Source organism: Artibeus jamaicensis, unplaced genomic scaffold (assembly GCF_021234435.1).
Source record: "Artibeus jamaicensis isolate MK-2021 breed Jamaican fruit bat unplaced genomic scaffold, CSHL_Jam_final contig_76, whole genome shotgun sequence".
NCBI classification, from domain to species: Eukaryota; Metazoa; Chordata; class Mammalia; order Chiroptera; family Phyllostomidae; genus Artibeus; species Artibeus jamaicensis.
This window is the reverse complement of record NW_026521954.1, coordinates 27044549-27065961: the sequence shown is the minus strand read 5'-3', so window position 1 is coordinate 27065961 and position 21413 is coordinate 27044549. Positions and strand designations below refer to the sequence as shown.

Below are 21413 nucleotides of genomic sequence, written 5' to 3'. Positions count from 1 at the left end.
CGGGAGGGGTCCTGCGGGCCCTCGAACCTCCCTCCTCGTTGCCCGCAACGGGTGTTTCTCGTTCGAGCGAGGGACGCAGCGCTGGGCGACGCGAACATCCGGCCCCGCTCCTGTCGCGTCCCCGCGCCCCCAACCCGTGCGGCCCTGGGCGCACGTTCCCAGGGGCGCTGGGCCGGAGACACCGGGGTGCCCCTTCCTAGGACCCCGCGGGGCGCCGCGTTCAGACAATGGGGCGGGAGGTGGAGGTGCTTTCGTGACTGCGCCCGGCGGCTGAAGAGGAAGAGGACGACGCGGTGCTGAGAGATCCGGAGGCCGGGTCTCACGTCCCGGCGCTTCCAGGCCCGCGCGGAGCGGCGGCGGCGCGGGGACGCAGGGCCCTGGCGGGAGGCGCGGGGCCCGGAGCCGTACCCAGCGACCCCTCCGGGCTGGGAATCCCGGCCTCGCGCTCATTCGTCGCCGGCCTTCCCCCGCCGCCGCACCGCCCCCCGCCCGGGCACATCCCCGCTGACTGCCCGCGCCCGGCCGCGCCGCAGCGCCCAAGTGTGCCATCGGGCGGGCGCGGAGGCGGTGTCTGCTCCCACCCCCGAGATCACATGGTGACCCTCGGCAGCCAATGCAGTGGACGCTAGGACCCTGCGGGACCCCGGGCGCCGCGACTGCACCGGCGCCGCTGCATTATAAATACTTCTCCAAAATGCGGCGCAGCTCCCAGCGCGCGCCCCGGCCGCCCGCCGCCTCCACCCCGCGCTCCTGAGCCGCCACCGCTGCCGTCGCCGCGGGTCCGAGGGCGCCGCGCCCTTGCCCTGGGCCGGGGCTGTGCCGGCCCGCAGCCCGGCCCACCTCCCCGCGCTGCGCCTCCCGGCCGGGTGCATGCATTGTGAGCCTCCCGACATGGTCTGCGAGACGAAGATCGTGGCCGCCGAGGACCATGAGGCGCTACCGGGGGCCAAGAAGGACGCGCTGCTCGCCGCCGCCGGCGCCATGTGGCCCCCGCTGCCCGCTGCGCCCCCACCCGAGCCCCAGCCCCTGGGCGGTGCGGAGGACGAGGGTCCGCCGGAGGGGCGCGGCGTGTACATCCGCGAGTTCCGCCCGGCCGAGCAGGAGGCGGCGCGCCGCATCTTCTACGACGGCATCATGGAGCGCATCCCCAACACGGCCTTCCGCGGCTTGCGGCAACACCCGCGCACGCAGCTGCTCTACGCCCTGCTGGCCGGTCAGTGCGCGGGGACCTGCCGCAGTCCGTGTCCTCCGGGCCCCTGCGGGACACAGGCACAGGGCCCGGCTGGCCCACCTCCGGCCCAGGACGCAGCTCGGGAGGGGAGCGGACACGCACCCGAGCGACTCCGCGCTCTGCGGCGGCCCCGTGCGGTGGCCTCCAGCGGCGGGGCGGGCTGGGCTCCCGGCCAGGGCGCGCTGGGCGGGGGCGTGGGAACGAGAGCGGGGCGGGGGCGGCGCGCGGGGGTCTCCACCTGCGTCCCCGCCTGTCCATGTCGGCCGTCCTGGTGGGGGCGGCGACAGCCCGTAGCTCCGAGGCCGAGGCTCCGCGCCGGCCGCGTGTGACTATATATAATCCGCGCGGCGGGGGAGGCTTCCTCGGCGGCTCCAAGTGCTAATTTATGAGGGACGACAGCCAGCTCCCGGGGTGCCGGGCGGGTGTGCACAGAGGACGCGAGCGGGGGGCTGGGGCCCTCGGAGTGGGCAGTCTCACACGGGCCTCCTCGGGGGCTTTCCTTGCCGCGTTTCTCCCCATTTCACAGATGAGGAGCTTGAGGCTTGGGGGTGGGGTGCGACTCTCCCAAGGTCATGAGCAGAGGCAACTGTCACTGCAGCGCGTGGGCCTCTTGGCCGCTCAGATGGGGCCAGAGACACCTTGGGCCTCCCTGCCTTATCCCGGGGTGGGGGTGGGGGGTGGCTCAGGGCGGGCTCTGCTTGGGGCCCCGGGAGGGTGGTCCCGGGGCCTTCGGTTTGAAGGTCCCTACCCACCCCCAGGCAGGAGCCTTGCAGGGCAACTCCTGGCTTCCCAGTGGGCCAGCGCCGGCCCTTCCCCCACCCCAGAGACCACAGGGTGGTGGGTGAGGGCCCCTCCCAGAGCCCCTCCGGGCTGCTCCCACCTGTGGTCATGCGCAGCTTGTTCTTAGCAAGGGGGTGTGATGGGTGGCCAGGACTGTGGAGATGGCTGAGACCACCCGCTGCTCCTCCAGAAAAAGCAGTCTTGGCATTTTGGGCGTGCTCTCTCTTCCACTCCTGTCCTTCATGGGCTCACGTCCCAGGGGCCCTGCTGTGAGTGGCTGGCTGCTGGCTGCCCACTCCCTGGGGGCACAGGTCCTCTCCAGAGCCCGGACTGCCTGGCCCCCGGCGTCCTCACCGTGTCCCTCTCGCTGGGCTCCGTCTCCCCGCAGTGCTCTGCTTCGCGCTCACCCGCTCGCTGCTGCTGACCGGCCTGGCGACCGCGGCGCTGCTGGGGCTGCGTTACTACTACAGCCGCAAGGTGGTCCTGGCCTACCTGGACTGCGCCCTGCACACCGACATGGCTGACATCGAGCAGTACTACATGAAGCCCCCCGGTGAGTCCCTGAAGCCTCCAGCCTCCTCCTCTTCCTCTCTCGGCCACTCTTGCCCCCACCAGCCGCCCCTCTGGCAGAGCCAGCTCGCCCTCTCCCCACCAGGCCTGTGGGGAAGGGCCAGGCAGGGCTGGGCCCTGGGACTAGACTTCTGGCCAAGAGTTGGGGGTGCAGTGGGCTGGAAGAGACTGGGGCGCAGAGCCACCAGGCCCTGGGTGCTGAACCAAGGTCCCTGAGTGTCCACATGGACCCCCCGGGCCTCTGTCTGTCACCCCCCTGAGGGTGGGCCTTCCTCAAGTCTCGTGGGCCCCCTCTGGTCCAAGCTGCTCCTTGGTGCCCTGCTGGCTGCTGGGCTGGCCTGGCGCACCCGGTCCTGGTGTGGGGGCGCGTGTGGCAGGGCAGCAGGGACCCTAAGTTTCGGACTCCTTCTGGTCTGTGGGCCATTCAATGAATGACCCAGACAGTCTCGCCCAGGCCCCTAGTGAGGCCTGCTGTCTGGGGGGGCCCTGTCTGCCCTCCAGGCGGGCCGGGTCTTGGGGCGCAGGACCCCAGGCTTCTCCACGCCCGGAGTGGATGACAGATTCTTTAGTGTGGCCCTCCAGGGCATGAGGGTCTCCCGGGGCTGAGGAGAGGGGACAGGATGGGCCCAAACGGCTGGCTGGCGTCTGGCAGGAGTCTGCTGAGTGCCAGGGAAGGACAGTGGGGGCAAGACAGGCAGTGTCCCAGAGCATGGGCGACCCCGGCACTGCCGGCACCTCTGGTGGCTGGCCTCGGGCGCCTTTGTTCTCCCTGGCCCTTCGCCGAGCCCAGAGGACCTTGTCTGCCTCGTGGAGCCCTTGCTGCAGCCTGGCTCTGGCTCTGTCCGGGGGGGGGGGGGGGGGGCGCAGGAGCGAACGGGGGTCTGCCGGGGGGCAGAGTGTGGCATGAGGACCCTCTCTCCGGGCTGCAGTCTGCCTGAGTGTGATGTAGGGAGGGGCTCTGTGCCTGCCCCCCGGAGACATCCAGTGGGTCTGAGGAAGGCCACCCGGGGGCAGAGAGGCTGGACAGTGGCCGATGGGCCGTGCTGGACTTATGGGGAAACTGAGGCCCGGGAGGGGCAAGGTTCCCAGGCCTGCCCCGACCTTTGGGTGAGTGGGCGGGCCAGCGGGTTGACGGGCAGTGTGCCCTCAGCAGCCGGCTCAGCCGTCCCCACGCTCTGCCCTGTGTCCGGTCTCGGAGTGTGGCCAGGGGATGCAGGGAGGCCAGGCGGCGGGGGCCCCTGGGGCCAGCGGAGGAGTGGGGGGTGTTTTCCAGGCAGGGCTCAGGTGCAGAGCTTTTAGGGTGAGGAGTTTGTCCACTCACAGGGGGAGTTAGGGTGGGAGAGCCCAGAGACTGGGGTGTCCATGAGCAGGGTGTGTGCAGGCCCCTCAGAGTGTGTGCCCCCCGTCCCCAGCCAGGCCTTGCCCCCCACTGCCCCTGGGTCTTTGGTTGCCGGTGGTCCCAGGCAATCCCAGGCCGGCACCCTGCAGTCCTCCGCCCTCCAGTCTTGACTCCCTCCCCCTCGCTGAGGTCTTGTTCCCTGAGGCCTGCCCCGACCACCCTGATCTGCACGGGGCTCTGATGGGCCTGGGCTGTGGCTGGGGACAGCTGGCCTGGTCCCCGGGCTGGCTGCCCAGGAGAGGCCAGGGTCAGTGGGGCACCGTGCCCAGGGCCGGCCTAGCCTCTTCACTTGGGTTTCTCAGATGTTGGCAGACCTCCCCCGGGCCTGCTGAAGGTCCCCGGGCTCCCAGCCCAGCAGCCTCTGATCCCAGACAGTGGAGGCCATGGGGCTGGCCTGGCCACAGGCCCCTGAGACCTTCTGAGGCCCTGAGGTTCTGGCCCTTCGAGGTGGCCCTGCCACCCCGGCCTGCCTTCCTGGACCCTCTCAGCACCCACCGTATGGACCCTTCCTGATGCTCCCTCCTGGCACCTGGCTCCCGGTGTGGACACCTGGGGGACAAGGACGGTGGGCTCCGGGTGGCTGCAATGTGACCTCTCTGTGGTTGTCACCCGTGGCTCTCCGGGCATTCAGTCTGGGGGGTCACTGGGCAGGGGAGGGGCCTACGTGTCTCTGGCCGGCCCAGCTCTTAGCACCAGGGGGTGGAATTCGGGCTCAGAGGCAGAGGCCACGCTAGGCCCCCAGGGGTAGTGGCGCCTCACAGCAGAGCCCGCAGCGCTGACCGCCCTGTTCCCCACAGGCTCCTGCTTCTGGGTGGCGGTGCTGGACGGCAACGTGGTGGGCATTGTGGCGGCGCGGGCCCACGAGGCGGACAACACCGTGGAGCTCCTGCGCATGTCCGTGGACTCCCGCTTCCGCGGCAAGGGCATTGCCAAGGCGCTGGGCCGCAAGGTGCTGGAGTTTGCCCTGGTGCACGACTACTCGGCGGTCGTGCTGGGCACCACCGCCGTCAAGGTGGCCGCCCACAAGCTCTACGAATCGCTGGGCTTCAGACACGTGGGCTCCAGTGACCGCTACGTGCTGCCCGGCATGACCCTCTCGCTGGCCGAGCGCCTCTTCTTCCAGGTCCGCTACCACCGCTACCGCCTGCAGCTGCGCGAGGAGTGACCGCCGCCCGCCGCCCGCCAGTCCGCCTGCGCCCGCCTGCCCCCCGCCCGGGCCGCTTTCAGACGCTCTTCTCGGCGCATCTGCTGGGTTTTCCTGTTTTCAACATCTTGTGGTTCTGGCTGGTTCTGGGGGTGGGGAGGGGCTGTCGCTCCTCTGTGACTCGGGGGGGGGGGGGTCCTCCGCCGCCATGGCCCCTGCTCTCCCCAGCCTGCGGGCCACACCCTGAGGAGGGACAGCACCGGCCACCACCTGCCCACACAGGGGCCCGCTCTAGCTTCCGGGGCTCCCGGCCTTGCCTGCCAGAGCACAGAACCTCTGCAAGGGGGGCCTTGCCCAGTAGACCCCTGGCCACCAGCCAGGCTCTGGCTCAGCCATCGCTCCCTAGGAGGCATGGCCCGCCAGGCTGGCCAGCCACGGCCCCGAGGGCCCCTCCGCTCTGTGCATGCTGAGCACGTGGCCTGGCTGCTGCATGCCCGTGGCTCCTGCCCTGCTGCCCCACCCGCTGGGCCCCGACTGGAGAGCGCCCCTGCCCGGCCCTGAGCTGGCCCCCGCCTCCCCCCGCTCTCGGGAGGGCCAGTCCCAGCAGCCCCTTGCTACACCCAGTTCAGCTTTGCTTTGACACCCAGTCACCTTCTTTCCTTTCCGTCCCTACCTGTCCCCTGCCTGGGCTTTGCTGATCAGAACCACCACCCTGGTGTGGTTCCCATAGCAACCCGTTGCACAGCCTCGGTCCAGGCCCTTCAGGAGGGCGGGCGGGGCCTCTCCCCCAGCCTCAGCCAGACCCAGCGGCCTCTCCGCCAGCCCAGGACCTCCCTGCCTCTCAGCCCACGGGCTCTCTGCCCTGTGACTCACTAACTAACCGAGGCCACCGCCGTCACTGAACCCACAGCTTCTCCCGGCCTGGAACTGACCTATTTTTTTAATAAGTTATTTAGACAGCATAGCACTCTGCATGTCTTTAATTCTTGGGACAAAACGGTAGTTCACACCTTCACATGTGCGCGCGCGCGCGCACACACACACACACTTGTGTGTGGTCTGGAAGATGTGCTATTTCTGGCCCAGTTTGGTGGGGGTGGGTGGCTGGGTGGGTGGAGGGTTTCAAAGTTTGGAATCTGGAGGGAGATCCTGATCCAGCATCGTTTTCCTGGTCTGTGGGAGGCTGTGGGTGGCCCCACTGGGCCCTGACCTGCCGCAGCCTCCGGAGGGGCCGGTGGCCTCGCCACGCACCTTGGCTGGGAGCTGGCTGTGTGCAGCCGGCTCTGGAGGTTGGAGGCCGGGGCTGTCAGGCGTGGGTGGTCTGGATGGGGATGGGCTGGTGGTGGTTGGCAGTGGCTGGACGCCGGCCAGAGACCCCTTTATTTGGGGGCTTGGAGGAAGGGGGAGTGGCAGGTTGAATGGGCCACTGAACCAGGGCCCACGTATGGGACCACAGAGGGGACGTTCTTAAAAGGACCTTTGGAAACTAGCAAGTGAGCGAAACGCCCGTTCCGCAGCGCCTTCTGTGCTGTCCGCAACGAGATATTTGCAGAACCCTGTACAGACCCCGCTCCCCTGTACATACCCCTGGTGGCGCCCGGGCCCCGCTCGGGGTGGGAGTTTTGTAGACTGTACAGAAATCGGCACCCTATTTTCTTGCAGTTCTCAGATTTTGTTAACCTGGATTATACAGACAGACGTAAAGTGTTTTAGCAAAATGGAAACAGTTGTGCCTTTTTCCTCTTTCTGTCCGGCTTGGTCTTGGCTTGGGGCAGCCTCAGTCGCCTTGGGATCTTGGGGGCGGGAGGGCGAGTGGTGTCCTCCGGTCAGCGCAGTGGCTCACACTGGGATAGCACGGGGATGCCACCAGCTTCCTCTGAGCCTGTGCCTTTGGAGCCTCTGGTCCCTGAGGTGGGGCAGGCGGCCAGGGCAGAGCCTGCGCTCTGGGGCTGCCAGCGTCTAGTTGGTGCTGACCAAGGCGCCCTGCAGGCATTGCTCCTGGACAGCAATGCGGCCACTTCTTGTTCTGCAGGCACCTGAGAGGGACGTGGGGGGGCTGCTGTGTCCCCCCATCAGACAGCATAGAGAGGGAGGTTGCTGCCTAGACTTGACCTTTCCTTACTGCCCTTTGTCGCTGCTGGGACTCAGGAGAGAAGTTGGGCGGCTGTGGCAGGGTGGTCACGTGTCTGGAGCCTCATGCCCGGCTGCTGAGGGGCAGGGGCGTGCTCTGCGCTCTGGGCCTTGCCCCAGCCGTGTGCAGCTCCGCAGACCCTGAAGTCCCCCCGGAGCAGATCCCCTGTCCTCCCGTCCCCCCAGCTGGGGCCTGGGCACCCTGGCTGGCCGCTGCCCGCTGGCCTGGGCACTGGCTGCCCCAGAAACGTGTGCTGTGATGTGGATCCTGCGTGTTCTCTCTGTGAAGCATCTGCTGGGGCCCCTCCTCCCTGCTGGTTCCTGGCCCACCCCACGGCTGCTCGGCGAGGCTCGGGGAAAGGCCGCCCTGGGCCAGGCATCTGCGCTCAGGGGTCAGGGCTGCTGGGACTTCCGCTGTCTGTCCGGGAGCTTCTGTCTGTGGAGTAATCCGGAACATCTTCCTAAGACAGGCAGCTCCGGGTGTGGGACCAGGGCCCCGTGGAGAGGCCCCGCCAGGGGCCATGGTGGTGTGTCCCGCCTTTTGCCCCACACACGTCGGGCGTGGCCTTCCTCCACCACCCTTGGGTGGGGGTGGGGGTGGGCTGGGGTCGGCCTGCCCTGAGCAGGTGGGAGACCTGTCCTAGGTGCTAAAGGTCAGGCTGGGAAGCCCTGCTTGGGCCCCTGTCCTCAGAGGAGGCCCTCAGAGGAGGCCGGGGGCACGCTCCCCAGGTGGCTTCTCGGGCATCTGGCAAGTGCCTGGGCAGCTCTCGGGGCCCCAGGGCCTGGCTCTGACCTTGCGGGGCACACGGGCCATAGGAGCGCCTGCCCCCTGCCCTGGGGCCTGGGTGGCGCCCAGGGAGCACCCAGCCTGGGCAGTGGCATTGCGGCTGTGTCCATCTGAAGCCACTTCTGTCAGTGTTGGCCACAGGCCCATGTTCCCGCGCAGGGAGCTCCGTGCATGGGGCCTGTGGGGGGTGTGGTCCGGGCTGGGTAGGGGCCACCCCTGGACTGTGCGCTCCTCCGTGCTGTGGTTCAGGGAGGGCGAGGTGTGGGGTGCAGGGGGGCGCCCAGCCTGCCATTGTGGGATGCGGTTTTTTAAGTAGCCATTTGAGGAAGGGGTGTGCCTCTCATGTGCAAGCGTGTCTACATGCCCGTGTGTACATGTGTGACACGCACGTGTGCCCGTGTGCGGTGAGAGGCAGGAAGCCCGGGAGGGAGGCGGTGCCCCCAGCACTGCTGCAGTGCGGGGTCTGGCCGGCCCCGTGGCTGTGACTGTGTTGTCCCCCCGGGGAAGGGGTGCTGGGCCCAGAGCAGTGTTTGCTGGGGTCTCTGGGCGTGTGGGGGGGCAGCCAAGACCAGATCTGGGGTCGTGGGGTCAGCCCAGCCCAGCTGCGGGGCCACCACTGCGGTGGATGCCACGACTTTGGTCAGGCACACCCGGGACCGTGGCAGCACCTGGTTCACTGTCTGTGAGCCCGCAGCCGGGCGGCTGCCCTGAGACCCCAGGACGTGGCAAAACAGCCCCCGAGAGGGCTGGCGTGGTGTGAGGCTGAGTTCCGGAGGAGACGGGCCGCGGGGCGGGCGTGGGTGGGGGCCCAGCCTCCGAGAGGTTGGGGGCTGGGGCCCAGGGCCGTGCTGCTGGTTTCAATAAAGCCAGAGTTGACAGAATGGGCTCCGAGCCTCCCTGAGCAACCCCAGCCCTGCACACCGGGCCGGGCCGACTTTTGGGAGACACTGGGCGGGTGCCTTCGCAGGCCGAGGGGCTGAGGTGCCCCGTCCACCACCACCACCCCCCGCTGCCTCTGCAGGCCCCTGTGGACGGAGCAGGGTGGGACCCGGAGTCTGTAAGGGAGGGATGGGGAGGGGTCGGGGAGGACACCGGCCTCGCTTCCGGGCCCAGCTCCTGCTCAGTCCCTCCCGCAGTGTCCACACTGCGGCCGCCCGAGCACTTAGCTGCGCCCTCTTCTCTGGTGTTACACTGGTGTCAGTGGGGCTCAGAGCCTCAAGGAGCAGCCCGGGATGGGCGCCCCGTGGCTTCATCCCTGCGCGACACGCGTGGGCTGGGCTGCCCCTGGGGATGTGGAGGGTGCTTGGACGTGGGTCCCCAAGGCCGGGCATTGGTTCTGAGCAAGACTCCCCTCGAGGAGGCCTCCGCTGGCTGTGCCCGAGGGGATGGCGCTCAGCCAGGCCCCTGGCCCAGGGGAAAGGGCCAGCACACAGGTGCCGGCGTGGAGGCCCCTACTGTTCCAGGCCGGCTGACAGCCCCCCCCCGCCCCCCCCGCCCCCGTCCAGACTGGTGATGGGGTCCGGGAGCCGTGAGAGAGACAGGGCTGAGCTGGGCCCCCCGAGAAGACCCAGCTGTGCCCAGTGGGCTCTGCAGAGGCAGCGGCACTGAAACCTGGCCACACTCACAGAGCAGCCACGGCCCAGGCGGGAGGGCGAGTCTGGGTACCTGCCTGCACGTTCGCCCGGCCCGGGACAGGTTGGAGCCCAGGGCCAGACAAGGAGGCTGGTGGGAGCGGCGAGGCCCTTCATGGGGCCAGGGAGGTCTGGCAATGGAGCGCTGGGGCCAGGGCTGCGGCAGAGGCCGGCTCGTTCCGGCCCTGCGTGCTGCTCCCTGTGACGCAGCCTTCCCGTGCAGGGGTTGGGGCCCAGGCTGCTGTGAGGCTGCTGGGGTGCACAGCGGGGCCCTTCCCGGGGCCCCACGGGTCTGGGAGACCTGCTTGGGGAGCCAGCCCGTCCCTAGGGCCTGTCGGCCTGCCCGAGACTCATGGGGAGACCGCTTGGCCCCGGCAGCCTGGACAGGCCCTCGCCCCGACTTGGGTCTGGGGGCTGAGGACTGTGGACATGGTGTCCCCGCCCCAGAAGGAAGTCACTCAGGCGCAAAGACAGCCTTGTGCACAACGTTTACTCCTGGTGGTGGCCCCTCTGCAGCGGTTCTGCTGCAGCTGGGAGCTGGCACAGACCGGCAGCCACTGACCGTGGACAAGGCCACAGCCTGAGCTGGTGGAAACCGGTTCTGTCCTCCCGCTGCTGCCTGGAGCTACAGACAAAATTCAGGGGGGAAATGCAGGCGTGGGGTGCAGGTGCTGACCAGGGGCCCAGCGGTGGCCTGGCGGTTGCTTGGAGACTCAGCAGGACGTGGGCGTGGCTGAGGGTTCGGGGCCTCCTGCAGGGGCACCAGGTGTCCCCAGGAGCTGCCGGCACTCAGGCTCACCTTCAGGGGCACCTGTGGGTGGCAGCCAGAGGTGAGCACCAGGCCCCACAGTGCACAGGCAGACACGCTGCGGACGGACGCATGCTCACAGGGACAGGCGGGCAGGCTCACATCACGTTCGCACCCCACTGATTTGGCTGAGTTACCCACCTGACCTGCCAGGACCAGTGTGCCTGCAGGGGTGGGGTCAGGCAAGGTGCCCTACCTGTGCAGGCAACCTCGAGGCCCTGCGCCCTGGGGGGCTGGCTGACCCTGAGAGATGCCAGGGAGTCCTCCCCGGGACCTTGCGCAGGACAGCTCCCTCTGAGTAGGGTGGGTGGGGGCCGCCCAGCCGCAGCCCCTGACAGCTATAGGGGTACTTGGGGGAGGGGTCCTGGGCTCCCAGGGAATAGAAGTCCCCCCAAGTCTGGCTGCACCCAAGCCTGCGTTCCTTGACCCCACCAACCACTGCTGGGGGACAAGGCAAGGGGTGCCACCCAGGGTCCCAGGGCACGCCGTGGGGCCCGCAGCCACAGAAGGAGTGAGGAGGTGAGCAGCCTGTCTACACCCCTGTCTGCTGGGGGCTCCCAGGCCTGTGGGCCGGGGCACCCCTCCAGAGAGATAGGGACAGTGACAGGAACGTCTGTCCTGCCCAGGTGGTCGCGCAGGCTTTGGGGACTCCCACCACCTCACCTTTGTGCTGTTCTCCCCTCCTCCCCACTGCCTCGGGGAGCCCCTCAGACAGGTGAGCAGGCAGGAGTGGGGCTGGGGCCAGGCTCAGCAGGGCCCAGGGTGCCCCTGAGCCAGGTGGCGGCAGCCCTGAGTGGAGGCCTGACAGTCCTCCTTGCCGAGCCTCGGGGGACACCGGGCCCGGTTCCCGAAGGCCCTGAGGACACGCCTGCTGCTCTCACCAGGCTCGGAGAGAACACGCCTTGTCACCCAGGGTAGTTTAGCTCCTCACAAGGCAGGTCGGGGACAGCCGGGGGCTCAGGTGCTGCAGGCAGGGCTGGGGCCATGCCCTGCCCCAGCTCACCTGCCCTCTGGGAGCTGGGCTCTCTCCCACCTGGGGCTCTGGCTGTGGGGGGTGCTCACCTGCAGCTGCAGGTCCAGGGTCCTCACGTGCTGCACGGACTCCATGGCTCCCCTGACGAGCGCTGGGAGAGGGAAGGGGTGGAGCTCAGCCCCAGGGCAGCACTGGGCCATGAGAACCCCAGTCTCCTGCCCCCCACCAGCGCTCTGTGCCTGGTTCCGGCTCCCCCGGCCATGTCTGTAGCAGGCTTGAAGGCCCCTTAACTCTCCCAACTGTGGGTCCCGTCCCCCAGGTATGGAGGGTCCTCCTGGCCCCACAGTGCCAAGGCCCCGCCCCCAGGTTTCTCCGCTGTGGGCCCCCTCACCCCTCAGGGTTCCTGCAGGGTCAGGCAGGTGTCCCCCAGGCCCCCAGCTGTCTGTGGGCAGAGGCTCTGGGCCCAGAAGAGGGAAGCGGCCAGGGCAGGGGCACTGTGTGCCCTCCCAGCTCCCAGGTCCCAGCAACAGGGCTTGAGCGCCTGTCAGGGCGGCCATCGGCTGGTACGGAGGCCCCGGGGGGGCCTTGGCCACAGTGCTCGGCCTCGGGGGGGGGGGGAAGCCCGGCGGGGTGCAGGGCCAGTGTGGTTCGGGGTCCTGAGTCGGCTTTGCCTCTTCCGTGGACGGGCATTTCGCTCCGTCCCGAGTCCCCTGACATCTCGGTACAGAGGTTTGGACAGACACCCAGGAGCAGACAGACTCCGCCCTGTCCTCTGCCCACCTGCTCTCACCAGTGAGGTCAGAGTGGGAGCACCCCGCCCCCACCAGCAGGCGAGACCCCTAGGAGAAGGCGGCTGCCCGGACCGGGAGTCCTCCGGGGCCTGGGCCACAGAGCCCCTGCACAGGGCCACCCCCACGCTGGGGGCCCCGAGGGCTGTCAGCCTGGGTGCAGGGCACGTGCAGCATGAGGTAGGAGAGCAGCCTGACCCCCTGCACCCCCCAGCAGACGCCTGGCCAGACCCGGGGGGCACTCGAGCTCCCCGTGAGACACAAACAACCCTGTTTCCCTTGGGCTCACCTGCGAACTCAGCAATCTGCGGGTCTTCCACTTCAAATAGCAGCTCATCGTGAATTTGGGCAACTAGCCTGAAAGACACACAGCCGCGCAGTGCGTCACCCCTCGATGGGGCAGTGAGGATGCCTCCTGTCTGCCCAGCAAGGGGGCACCACCTGGGGGTTGTGCGCACAGGGGTGCAGGCCGCCCTCCAAGTCTGGCACAGGGTGTTGGGGAGGCTGCGGCTCAGTGGTGAGTGGCAGGGCCCGGCCGAGGGCCTGCTGCCTGGTCACCCATCACCAGGACGCCTCCAGGGAGGTGGGGGCACAGGTTAGAAGTGACCTGTGAGCAGAGGCAGAGGGCCCAGAGGGAGGGCAGAAGGTCCACGCAGCATGGAAGAGCCCTGGGGGGCGTTGGGGCCACGGCGTGGGCTTGGGAGGAGGGTCTCTGCTAACCACCGGCAGTGGGGCCTGCTCCAGGGCCGGGCTGGGTGGGTCCACCTCCCACCTTGAACACTTAAGGGGAGGTGCTGGGAGGGACAGTCCTTTTTCCAAATTCACTTTTGAAGTCAAAGAAACACTTAATAAAATTTGGAAAGTGCAGTCAAAACTCAACAGTGCAAAACAAACACCTGAAGCCCCCACCTCCCATGTGCCCGGGACTGGGTGGGTCACCCCTCGTGTGGCGGCCGCAGCATGCACAGAGCGGCGTGGCCCAGCTCACCCGTGGCCCTGCAGCCCCCCTCCCCCCACCGCCACATCCCATCACAGGCCCAAGTCCTCACTGGGGGCCACCTGGCCCTGCGCCCTGGCCGCCCCTCCGAGCCCCTCCAGGCCCCTCAGCAGGGGCAGGGAGCGGATGCTGAACAGAATGGTCTGTGGAAGGACAGCCCAAGCCCACCCAAGGGCAAAGCCTCGGCAGGGCTCAGACCCCGGTGACGGGGCAGCTGGTGTGAAGGTGTGTGTGGAGCCACAGGCCACCCGGGGCCCTGAAGCTCCGTGCTGCCTGCACGAAGCAGCACTGGGGCTGGGCAGCCCGTTCTCCAGGAGGCGGGTCTGGGCAGGCTTGTGAGCCTTGGGCAGGGGACACCTGCCCCTCCCTCAGGGTGGATGCACACAGTGCCCCTGCCCCTCGGGGAGGGGAAGGTGTGGAGCGGCGACCCTCAGGACCACCTCCAGGGTCTGCAGCCCTCTGGGAAGGACGGTGGGTGTCAGGGGTCCAGTGCGCAGTGTGCTCTGCCCTCTGTGTGGCCTGGCTGTGCCCAGTCCTGTCACCTTGCTGCCTGGCAGGCACAGCGTGTTCAGGGAGGGGCAGTGGGCAGACCGCCCCGCATGGTGAAGCTGGGGGCTCGAGCTGACCAGGCGACGGGCTGACATGGAGGGCAGCTCTCCAACCCCACGGCAGACGGATGGCACACACCCTCCATGGGACACACGCAAGGCTCCGCAGTGGAAACACGGGGGGCTGCCCTCCACTCCTCCTCTCTGTGGGTTGCTGGGGGGGGACTGGGGCTGTGTCCGAGGCTCGCTCCCAGATAAGGAGGCCCCAGGCAGCCTCCGTCAGGGCGGACTGGCCCGTCACCACTTTCTCTTTGCCTGGAAGGTGCTGGGACAGCCACAGCAGCCACTCCCATTGCAGCATCAAGAGGGACAGGGCTGGGGGGACCTGGGCCCTGCTGTCCTGAACCCTGGAAACAAAGCTGGCACCTGTGGTGCTCTGGACACCTCAGGCCAGGAGTGAGGTCTGGGCTGCAGCCACCAGGTTGGGTCACCAGCACGGGAACATGTCCCCACGGAGAGACGCCCCGGGCCGTCCTGCTGGGCCCAGACCCCGAGCAGCCCCGGGCGGGGTGCCCGCATTTTATGTGGCCCAGGGCTATGGGCAGTGCCCTTCCGGACATTAGAGTGGGCGGGCAGCACGGGTCTCGCCTTCTGGCTGATTCGAGGCCATGGTGGGACCGTGGCTCCCGCGGGGACTTAGTGCTCAGACCGCAGACACCTCTTTCAAGACGGCCGCAAGGGCGTCCTCGCACCTGAGATCACAAGGTGGGGCTCTGGCTCGGTGCGGCGGCGGCCTCGGAATAGGCCTGGGCTGTGAGTCACTCTCACATCCCGCTCACGGCCACAGCTCTCACGGAAACTGGGGCACGGGGCACAGCACCGGGTCCACTGCTCGGGAGGCCAGCCGACCTGTGGTGACCCCTCTGTGGTCCTGCGCCCCGACCGTCACTGAGGATGCCAGGCCTCGCCAGGCCGTGCCACCAGGGGCCGCTCTTGAGGGGTCTTGTCTCCTGTGTCTGGGGCGGTGCGCTCTGGGCTGAGCCCCTCTGTGCCGGCCAAGCCTGGCCAGGGGGTGCCCCAGGGTGCTGCCGCCCTGGGAGGCAGCCAGAGGTCAGTGGCTGCCCAGAGGCGAGCAGGTTAGCCACCGTCCATAAGCCCCTGCAGGTACCCTGCTCTCCCTGTACCCAGGGCAAAGACCAAGTGTCTCCCTGAGGCTGCCACCTCGGCTGTGGCTTCAGGCGGGGCTCCCGGTCCCTCCTCGGAAGTGCAAGGCCAGGCTGCGGCTCCAAGCTGGGAAGCCTAGGACCAGTCCAGCTGAGTGAATGCGGTTGTGCTCTGAGCCTCAGTCCCCTCTCTCTTCACTCAGGTGTGGGGGCCGACAATGCCAGAAGCTTCTTTCGAGCCCCACCATGCTGATGCCTGGCAAGGCCTTCTCCCAGGGGCCCCGGTCCACAGGTCCGCCAGCACTGAGGATGGTGCCAGAGATGAGTGACTTCCTAGCCAACTGCAGAGCTCAGGTGGGAACCCCCCAGCCGTCCTGCCCTGGGCTTGCCCCGTCCTGCACCAAAATTGTGGCCCACAAGGCTCCTGGGCCAATGGGGTAGGGCTCTGGAGGGTGTGTCCCTGCATGATCACAGCGCCGGGACGTCGCCCCTGTCCTCCCTAGAACTTCCTGTTGCTCTGGGGAAAAGAACGGGCCACGCTTGGAAAACACAGAACACGACTTCCGGCCAAGGTGGAGGTGGAGGTGGAAACACTGAGCCTCCTCCTCACACAACCAAAATTAAGGACGACAAAAACTTAGAAGCAAAAAAGCACCAGAACTGACGGAACACTGAACATTACGGAGGTCCAGCAACCACGCACCCGGACTGGTAAGAGGGCGGAGTCGGTGGCCAACGGGGAGGGGTCACAGCAGGAGAACTCGGTGGCTTGGGGACCCGGGTGCGCAGGCAGTGGCCAGCAGACCCCGGGCCTGGGGTGGCACCGAGCAGACCCAGTGAGGCGGGCAAGGTGGCTGCCTGACCACGGTCACACATTCACGAGCAGATAACCAGGCAAAAACGGGCAGCGAGACAGACCACACAACCCAGGGCCCCAGCACCAGGAAGGAAAGCCTAAAAGCACCGATGGAAAACACCTGTGGGGTTGAGGCGCTGGGAGAGACTCCCAGTCTCACAGGAGAGTTTGCTGGAGAGACCCACGGGGTCCTAGAACATACACAAGCCCACCCACCCGGGAACCAGCACCAGAAGGGCCCAGTTTGCTTGTGGGAAGAGACAGAAGGGACTGAAATCCAAGAGAGAGCAGAGTAACTGCCATCATTCCCTCTCTGACCCCGCCCCCACGTACAGCGTCACAACCCAGCGCCTGGGTTGCCCCACACTGGTGAACACCTAAGGCTCCGCCCCTCACACATAACAGGCAGGAGCAGACCAAGAGGGGGAAAAAAAGGCTCACACAGAAGAACAACAGATCAAAGCCCCAGAGCCAATATATCTAAGTGACCAAGAAATTGCCAAACCTATTGGATGCACAGTTCAAAGCACTGGTGATCAGGATGCTCACAGAATTGGTTGAATTTGGTTGCAAATTAGATGAAAAAATGAAGGCTAAACTAAGGGAAATGCACAAGGAACCAATAGTGATGGAAATAAAACTGGGACTCAAATCAATGGAGTGGACCAGAAGGAAGAAACAACCAACCAAAGAGAAAAGAATGAAACAAGAATTCAAAAAATTTGGCCCTGGCTGGTGTAGCTCAGTGGATTGAGCGTGGGCCTGCGATCCCAGTTTGATTCCAAGTCGGGGCACATGCCTGGGTTGCAGGCCAGTTCCCGGCAGGGTACTCACGAGAGGCAACCACACATTGATGTTTCTCCCCTTCTCTCCTTCCCTTCCTCTCTAAAGATAAATAAATAAAATTTAAAAACAATTTTTTAAAAATAAAATAAAATAAAGAATTAAAAAAATTAGGAGAGGGACTTCCGCCAAGATGGAGGCATAGGTGGATGTGCCGCGCCTTCTCACACAACCAAGTTTAGAGACAACTAAATATTAGCAACAGAAAACACAGCCAGAACATGGAAAATTGAACTTTTCGGAAGTCCGTTAACAACAAATTCTTCAGCCTGACCGGTAAGGGGCGAAACCAGCGGCTGGTGAAGCGGGGTTGCACAGGAGGTCTCGGTCAGACGGACTCAGGCGTGGAATCCAGACCCGTGGAATCCAGGCGCAGGGTTGGACCTAGTGAGCGACCCAGCGAGCCACCAGGCGAGCGACCGCGGGGGAGACAGCGGGGGAGCGGTGCTGCGTGTTGACTGTGGTCGCCCATTTGTGCGCGGGCGGACAGGCGAGGGAGTGGGCAGTTGGACCGGGGCCCGGCAGGTCCCCACAGCAAGCACCAGTGGAGGGCGCCACCATTTCCCTGCTCTGACCCCACCTCCACATACAGCGTCATAACCCAGCGACTCTGAGAGGCCCGGCCCAGGTGAACCACCTAAGGCGCTGATCCTCACCCAGCTGTGAGAAACAGCAGAGGGGGTCGCCATTTCCCCGCTATGACCACGCCCCCACATACAGCGTCACAACCCAACGACCTGGGAGTCCAAGGCGCCGCTTCTCACACTTAAAGGGCGCGAACAGACCAAAAATGGCGCAAGAAGATCTCAAAGCCCCAGAGCCTATAAATCTAAGCGATGAAGAAATAGCAAAACTCTCAGACGCACAGTTTAAAACACTGGTGATCAGGATCCTCACAGAACTGGTTGATTATAGCCACAAATTAGACAAATATATGAAGGCGAAACTAATTGAAATGAATGGAATTGCACAGGACACCAATAGCAATGAAACGGAAACTTGGACTCAAATCAATGGAGTGGACCAGAAGAAAGCAAATAATGGCCAAACAGAAAAGAGTCAGGAAGCAAGAATTCAAAGAAATGAGGAGAGTCTTAGGAACCTCCAGGACGTCTTTAAACGCTCCAACATCCGAATTATAGGGGTACCAGAAGGGGGAAAGGAACAGCCACCAGTGGAAAACTTATCTGAACAAATAATAAAGGAGAATTTCCCCAATCTGGCAAAGGAAATAGACTTCCAGGAAATCCAGGAAGCTCAGAGAGTACCAAAGAAGTTGGGCCCAAGAAGGAACACACCAAGGCACATCATAATTACATTAGTCAAAATTAAAATGAAGGAGAGAATCCTAGAAGCAGCAAGAGATAAGGGGACAGTCACCTACAAAGGAGTCCCCATCAGACTGTCAGCAGATTTCTCAAAAGAGACCTTCCAGGCAAGAAGGGGCTGGAAAGAGGTATTCCAAGTCATGAAATCCAAAGACCTACAACCAAGATTGCTCTATCCAGCAAAGCTTTCATTTAGAATGGAAGGACAGATAAGGTGCTTCTCAGATAAGATCAAATTCAAGGAGTTCATCATCACCAAGCCCTTATTATATGAAATGTTAAAGGGACTTACCTAAGAAAAAGAAGATAAAAAAGATGAACAGTAAAAAGACAGCAAACTCACAGTTATTAACAACTACACCTAAATCAAAAGCAAACTAAGCAAACAACTAGAACAGGAACAGAACCACAGATACGAAGATCACATGGAGGGATAGCAACAGGGGAGGGGGAGGGGGAGAAGGGAGGAGGAGGTACAGAGAATAAGGAGCATAGACGGTGGGGAGAAAATAGGGGGAGGGCAAGAGTAGTGTGGGAGATGTAGAAGCTAAAGAACTTATGACACATGGACTTGAACTAAAGGGGGGGATGTGGGTGGGAGGGGTGTGCAGGGAGGAGGGAAGTGAAGGGGGAAATGGGACGACTGTAATGGCATAATCAATAAAATATATACAAAAAATAAAACACAGAACACGAAACCCTCCGACCCCACACCCGACTGCTCGGTCTCTATCGTGGCCTGATGCACTGTTACGGGAAGCATTCCTGAGGACAGGAAGGGCTGATGACAGACAGGGGACCGGCTGGGCTGTTCATTTCCTGGGGAAGAACTGTTATGCTCACCTCAGGACTCTGTCACTACAAAGACCCCAAGTCCTCAGTGTCCTTTCTCAACCCACACCACCTGCAAACGGACTCCAGACTTACACTGTCACAGGTGCAGCAGAACGTGTCTGGAGGGCGAGCTAGCACAGCCCCTTGTCCCCTCCCCCAACACACCCCAGAGGCACCCACACGAGTGGGCTGCCTGGGTGCGGTGGCCATGAGACGCTGTGCTGGAGGGACTCGGGGAGGGTAAAGCGCTGTCCCTCCTGCTCCTGCCTCCCTGGTCCTCACAGAAACCAGAGGTGCAGCGCCTACTGCAGGGTAGGGACAGCAGGGTCACTGGGGTCTCAGGCCAGAGGGTCGGGTGGGGGACAGCCCAGGCCTCCTGCTTGGCCAACCTTCGCTGGGGCGGAAGGCGGAGCATGGACGCAGGATGCGAAGGGGGGTGCCCGATGGGTTCCGTGCAGCCTGGGGACAGTCTCTCCCTTCCCTGACCAGGACGCCACTCCACAGCCCTGGGGTGGCCCTTGCCCCGCACGCACTTCTGTGCCAAGTTGCTGAAAGCACCCAAGGAACCCGGCTCAGAAGCCAAAGCCAACAGCAGGGAATGCGTGACAAGAGAGCAGACGGCTGTTCAGAAAGACGCCGGAGAGAGCAGAACGGTGTCGGAGGCCCAGAGGGAGCGGTCCCTCAGATGGGACAGGGCGGCCACAGGCAAGCAGGTCCCGATGTCCAAAGGCGGCAGGAGGACAGATCCAGCTGGCCTCCACTGGACACGCCTGCCCTTGGGGGTTGGGGGTGAGCGTGATGCCCCTCAGGGTGGGGCTGGTGAGGCCACTGAACATTTCATCGTCTAGAGAAGTGCTGCCTGTCCACCGTGAGCCCGTCCTCGGCGGTGGACACGCTGTCGGCCTGGGGGTCCCTGTGGCAGGACGGGACCCTCTGGCAGGTGTGCCCGGGGACGAGGGGGGGGGTGGCCGGGCCCACTGGAGTCTGACACGCTGGCTTGTCTGGGGGTCTCAGGTTGGCCGCCTGGCACACAGGGCCAGGACCTGGTGAACTTGGTGGGGTGGTTCTGGGCCAGGGCCCCTTGTCACCCAGCTCCCCAGACACTTAGGGAGTGGGCCCAGGGGGGCAACCACAGCAGCGACCAGGCAGAGTGAGCTGTGTCCCGGCAGCCCTGGCGTGGCCCCACTTCTGAGGTGTGTTGGAGCCTGGGAAGGGCCGGCGGCAAGAGCCTGTGTCCTGTCTGAAGGGCGGGTGGGCAGCGCCTGCACTCGGAGGAGCCCAGGAGCCCCGAGGGGAGGGCATGACCGGAGAGACCCCTTGGCGCCCAGGGGAGAGCGCCTGTTGCCACTCGTGCTGCTGTGAGCGGCCCCTGCGTACGTGGCCCGGCCTGGGGGGAAGAAAGGGCCCTCCTGGGGGTGCTGAGGGGAGCTGAGACTCAAGGGGTCCCTTTCCTTGGGGGGCAGTGACCTTGCCAGAACATGACCCAGGGCCACAGCGGGCGGGGGGAAGCCGGGAGTGCGTGTATGTAGGCCAGCCACGGAGCAGCGGGCCCCCCCCACCCCGCACCCCAGCCCCTGGAAAGGCAGGGGCACACCCTCACTGACCTGGCTGTCAGGGTGGGGGAGGCAGCCACTGCAGTGAAGATGTGGGTCATGGCCATCTTGCAGAGGTCTGCGGCCGAGCCTGTGGGCACAGAGGTTCCGTCTCACGTGCAGTGTCAGGCCAGGCCTCGCAGGGACTGCCCGGCACTAGCCGGCTGTCTTGGTTTCCCACACTGACCCCCCAACTGCCGGGTCCACTGTCTCATCATCCCCGCTCAGGTCCGGAGATGAGTGCGGACTTAGCAGCGGACTCGTCTGGACTCAGCCAGGGGAACGCCCACTTCACGTGACCTCCGGTGGCTGGGAAACACGCGTCCCTGCAGCCGAGCCACCGAGGCTCCTGCCGGGCCAACTGTGGGCCGAGGACATGGGGCTCTGGGGGGGGCCTGGGCCCCTGTGGCGGGCACACCAGCGCACATGCTTGTCCACGGCCAGCGGGAGGGCGCCTGCTGCTGTCAGTCCCTGCCCCACCCGAGCCCTTCCGTCAGAGGGTGAGGTTGGGCCCATCGCGGTGGCCCCTCTCCATCAGCTCAGCGTCCCGTGTGACGTTTTGGCGCGAGTGCAGGTCCCGCCTGCCCGTGGGTCGTGCACGTGGGCTGCAGACTCTAGATTCTGTCCCTGGCCACCAGCCAGCAGCATGACCCAGTGCAGATGTGGCCCGCTGACTCCCATGGCCCCCACCCATGTGCACGGCACGGGGCCCTGGCACTCGTCCTAGGCCGGGGCGGGGGTGGCTCACTCGGTCACTGGGACATGCGCCCGTCCAAGGTGCTGGCTGGCGCAGGGCGCAGGTCTGTCAGCGCCAGCCACACAGCGGGCACTGAGCTGCTCTGACCCTGGGAAACAGACCGAGGTCCAGGCTGCCCTTGGTGGTCCCAGGCAGCACCCCCAGATGCCAACTTGCTGTGTCCCCATGGCAGGAGGGCCTGGTGTCAGGTGGACCTGCTGGCTGTGTGGGGTCTCAAGGCCATGGGAACCCTGCACTGGGGGCGGGACATCAGG

The 21413-nt window shown here is 65.4% G+C and overlaps 2 protein-coding genes across 2 annotated transcripts in view; one reads left to right on the top strand and one right to left on the bottom strand.

Moving 5' to 3' along the window:
- Nucleotides 1-56: 56 nt before the first annotated feature.
- NAT8L (N-acetyltransferase 8 like) lies at nt 57-7585 on the top strand. The gene is made up of 3 exons (XM_037126997.2): nt 57-1213; nt 2400-2564; nt 4778-7585. Exons 1-3 carry the CDS (start codon nt 871-873, stop codon nt 5143-5145), a joined length of 876 nt encoding a protein of 291 aa, XP_036982892.1. The 5' UTR covers nt 57-870; the 3' UTR covers nt 5146-7585.
- Nucleotides 7586-10150: 2565 nt separating this feature from the next.
- POLN (DNA polymerase nu) overlaps nt 10151-21413 on the bottom strand; it is a 100832-nt gene continuing 89569 nt past the window's right edge. Inside the window, exons 22-25 of the mRNA XM_037126812.2 lie at nt 20415-20493; nt 12531-12598; nt 11543-11604; nt 10151-10483 (exon numbers count right to left, since the gene is read on the bottom strand). Of these exons, the coding sequence (XP_036982707.2) occupies nt 10298-10483; nt 11543-11604; nt 12531-12598; nt 20415-20493 (395 nt within the window). The 3' untranslated portion in view covers nt 10151-10297. The remainder of the gene's footprint in view (nt 10484-11542; nt 11605-12530; nt 12599-20414; nt 20494-21413) is intronic.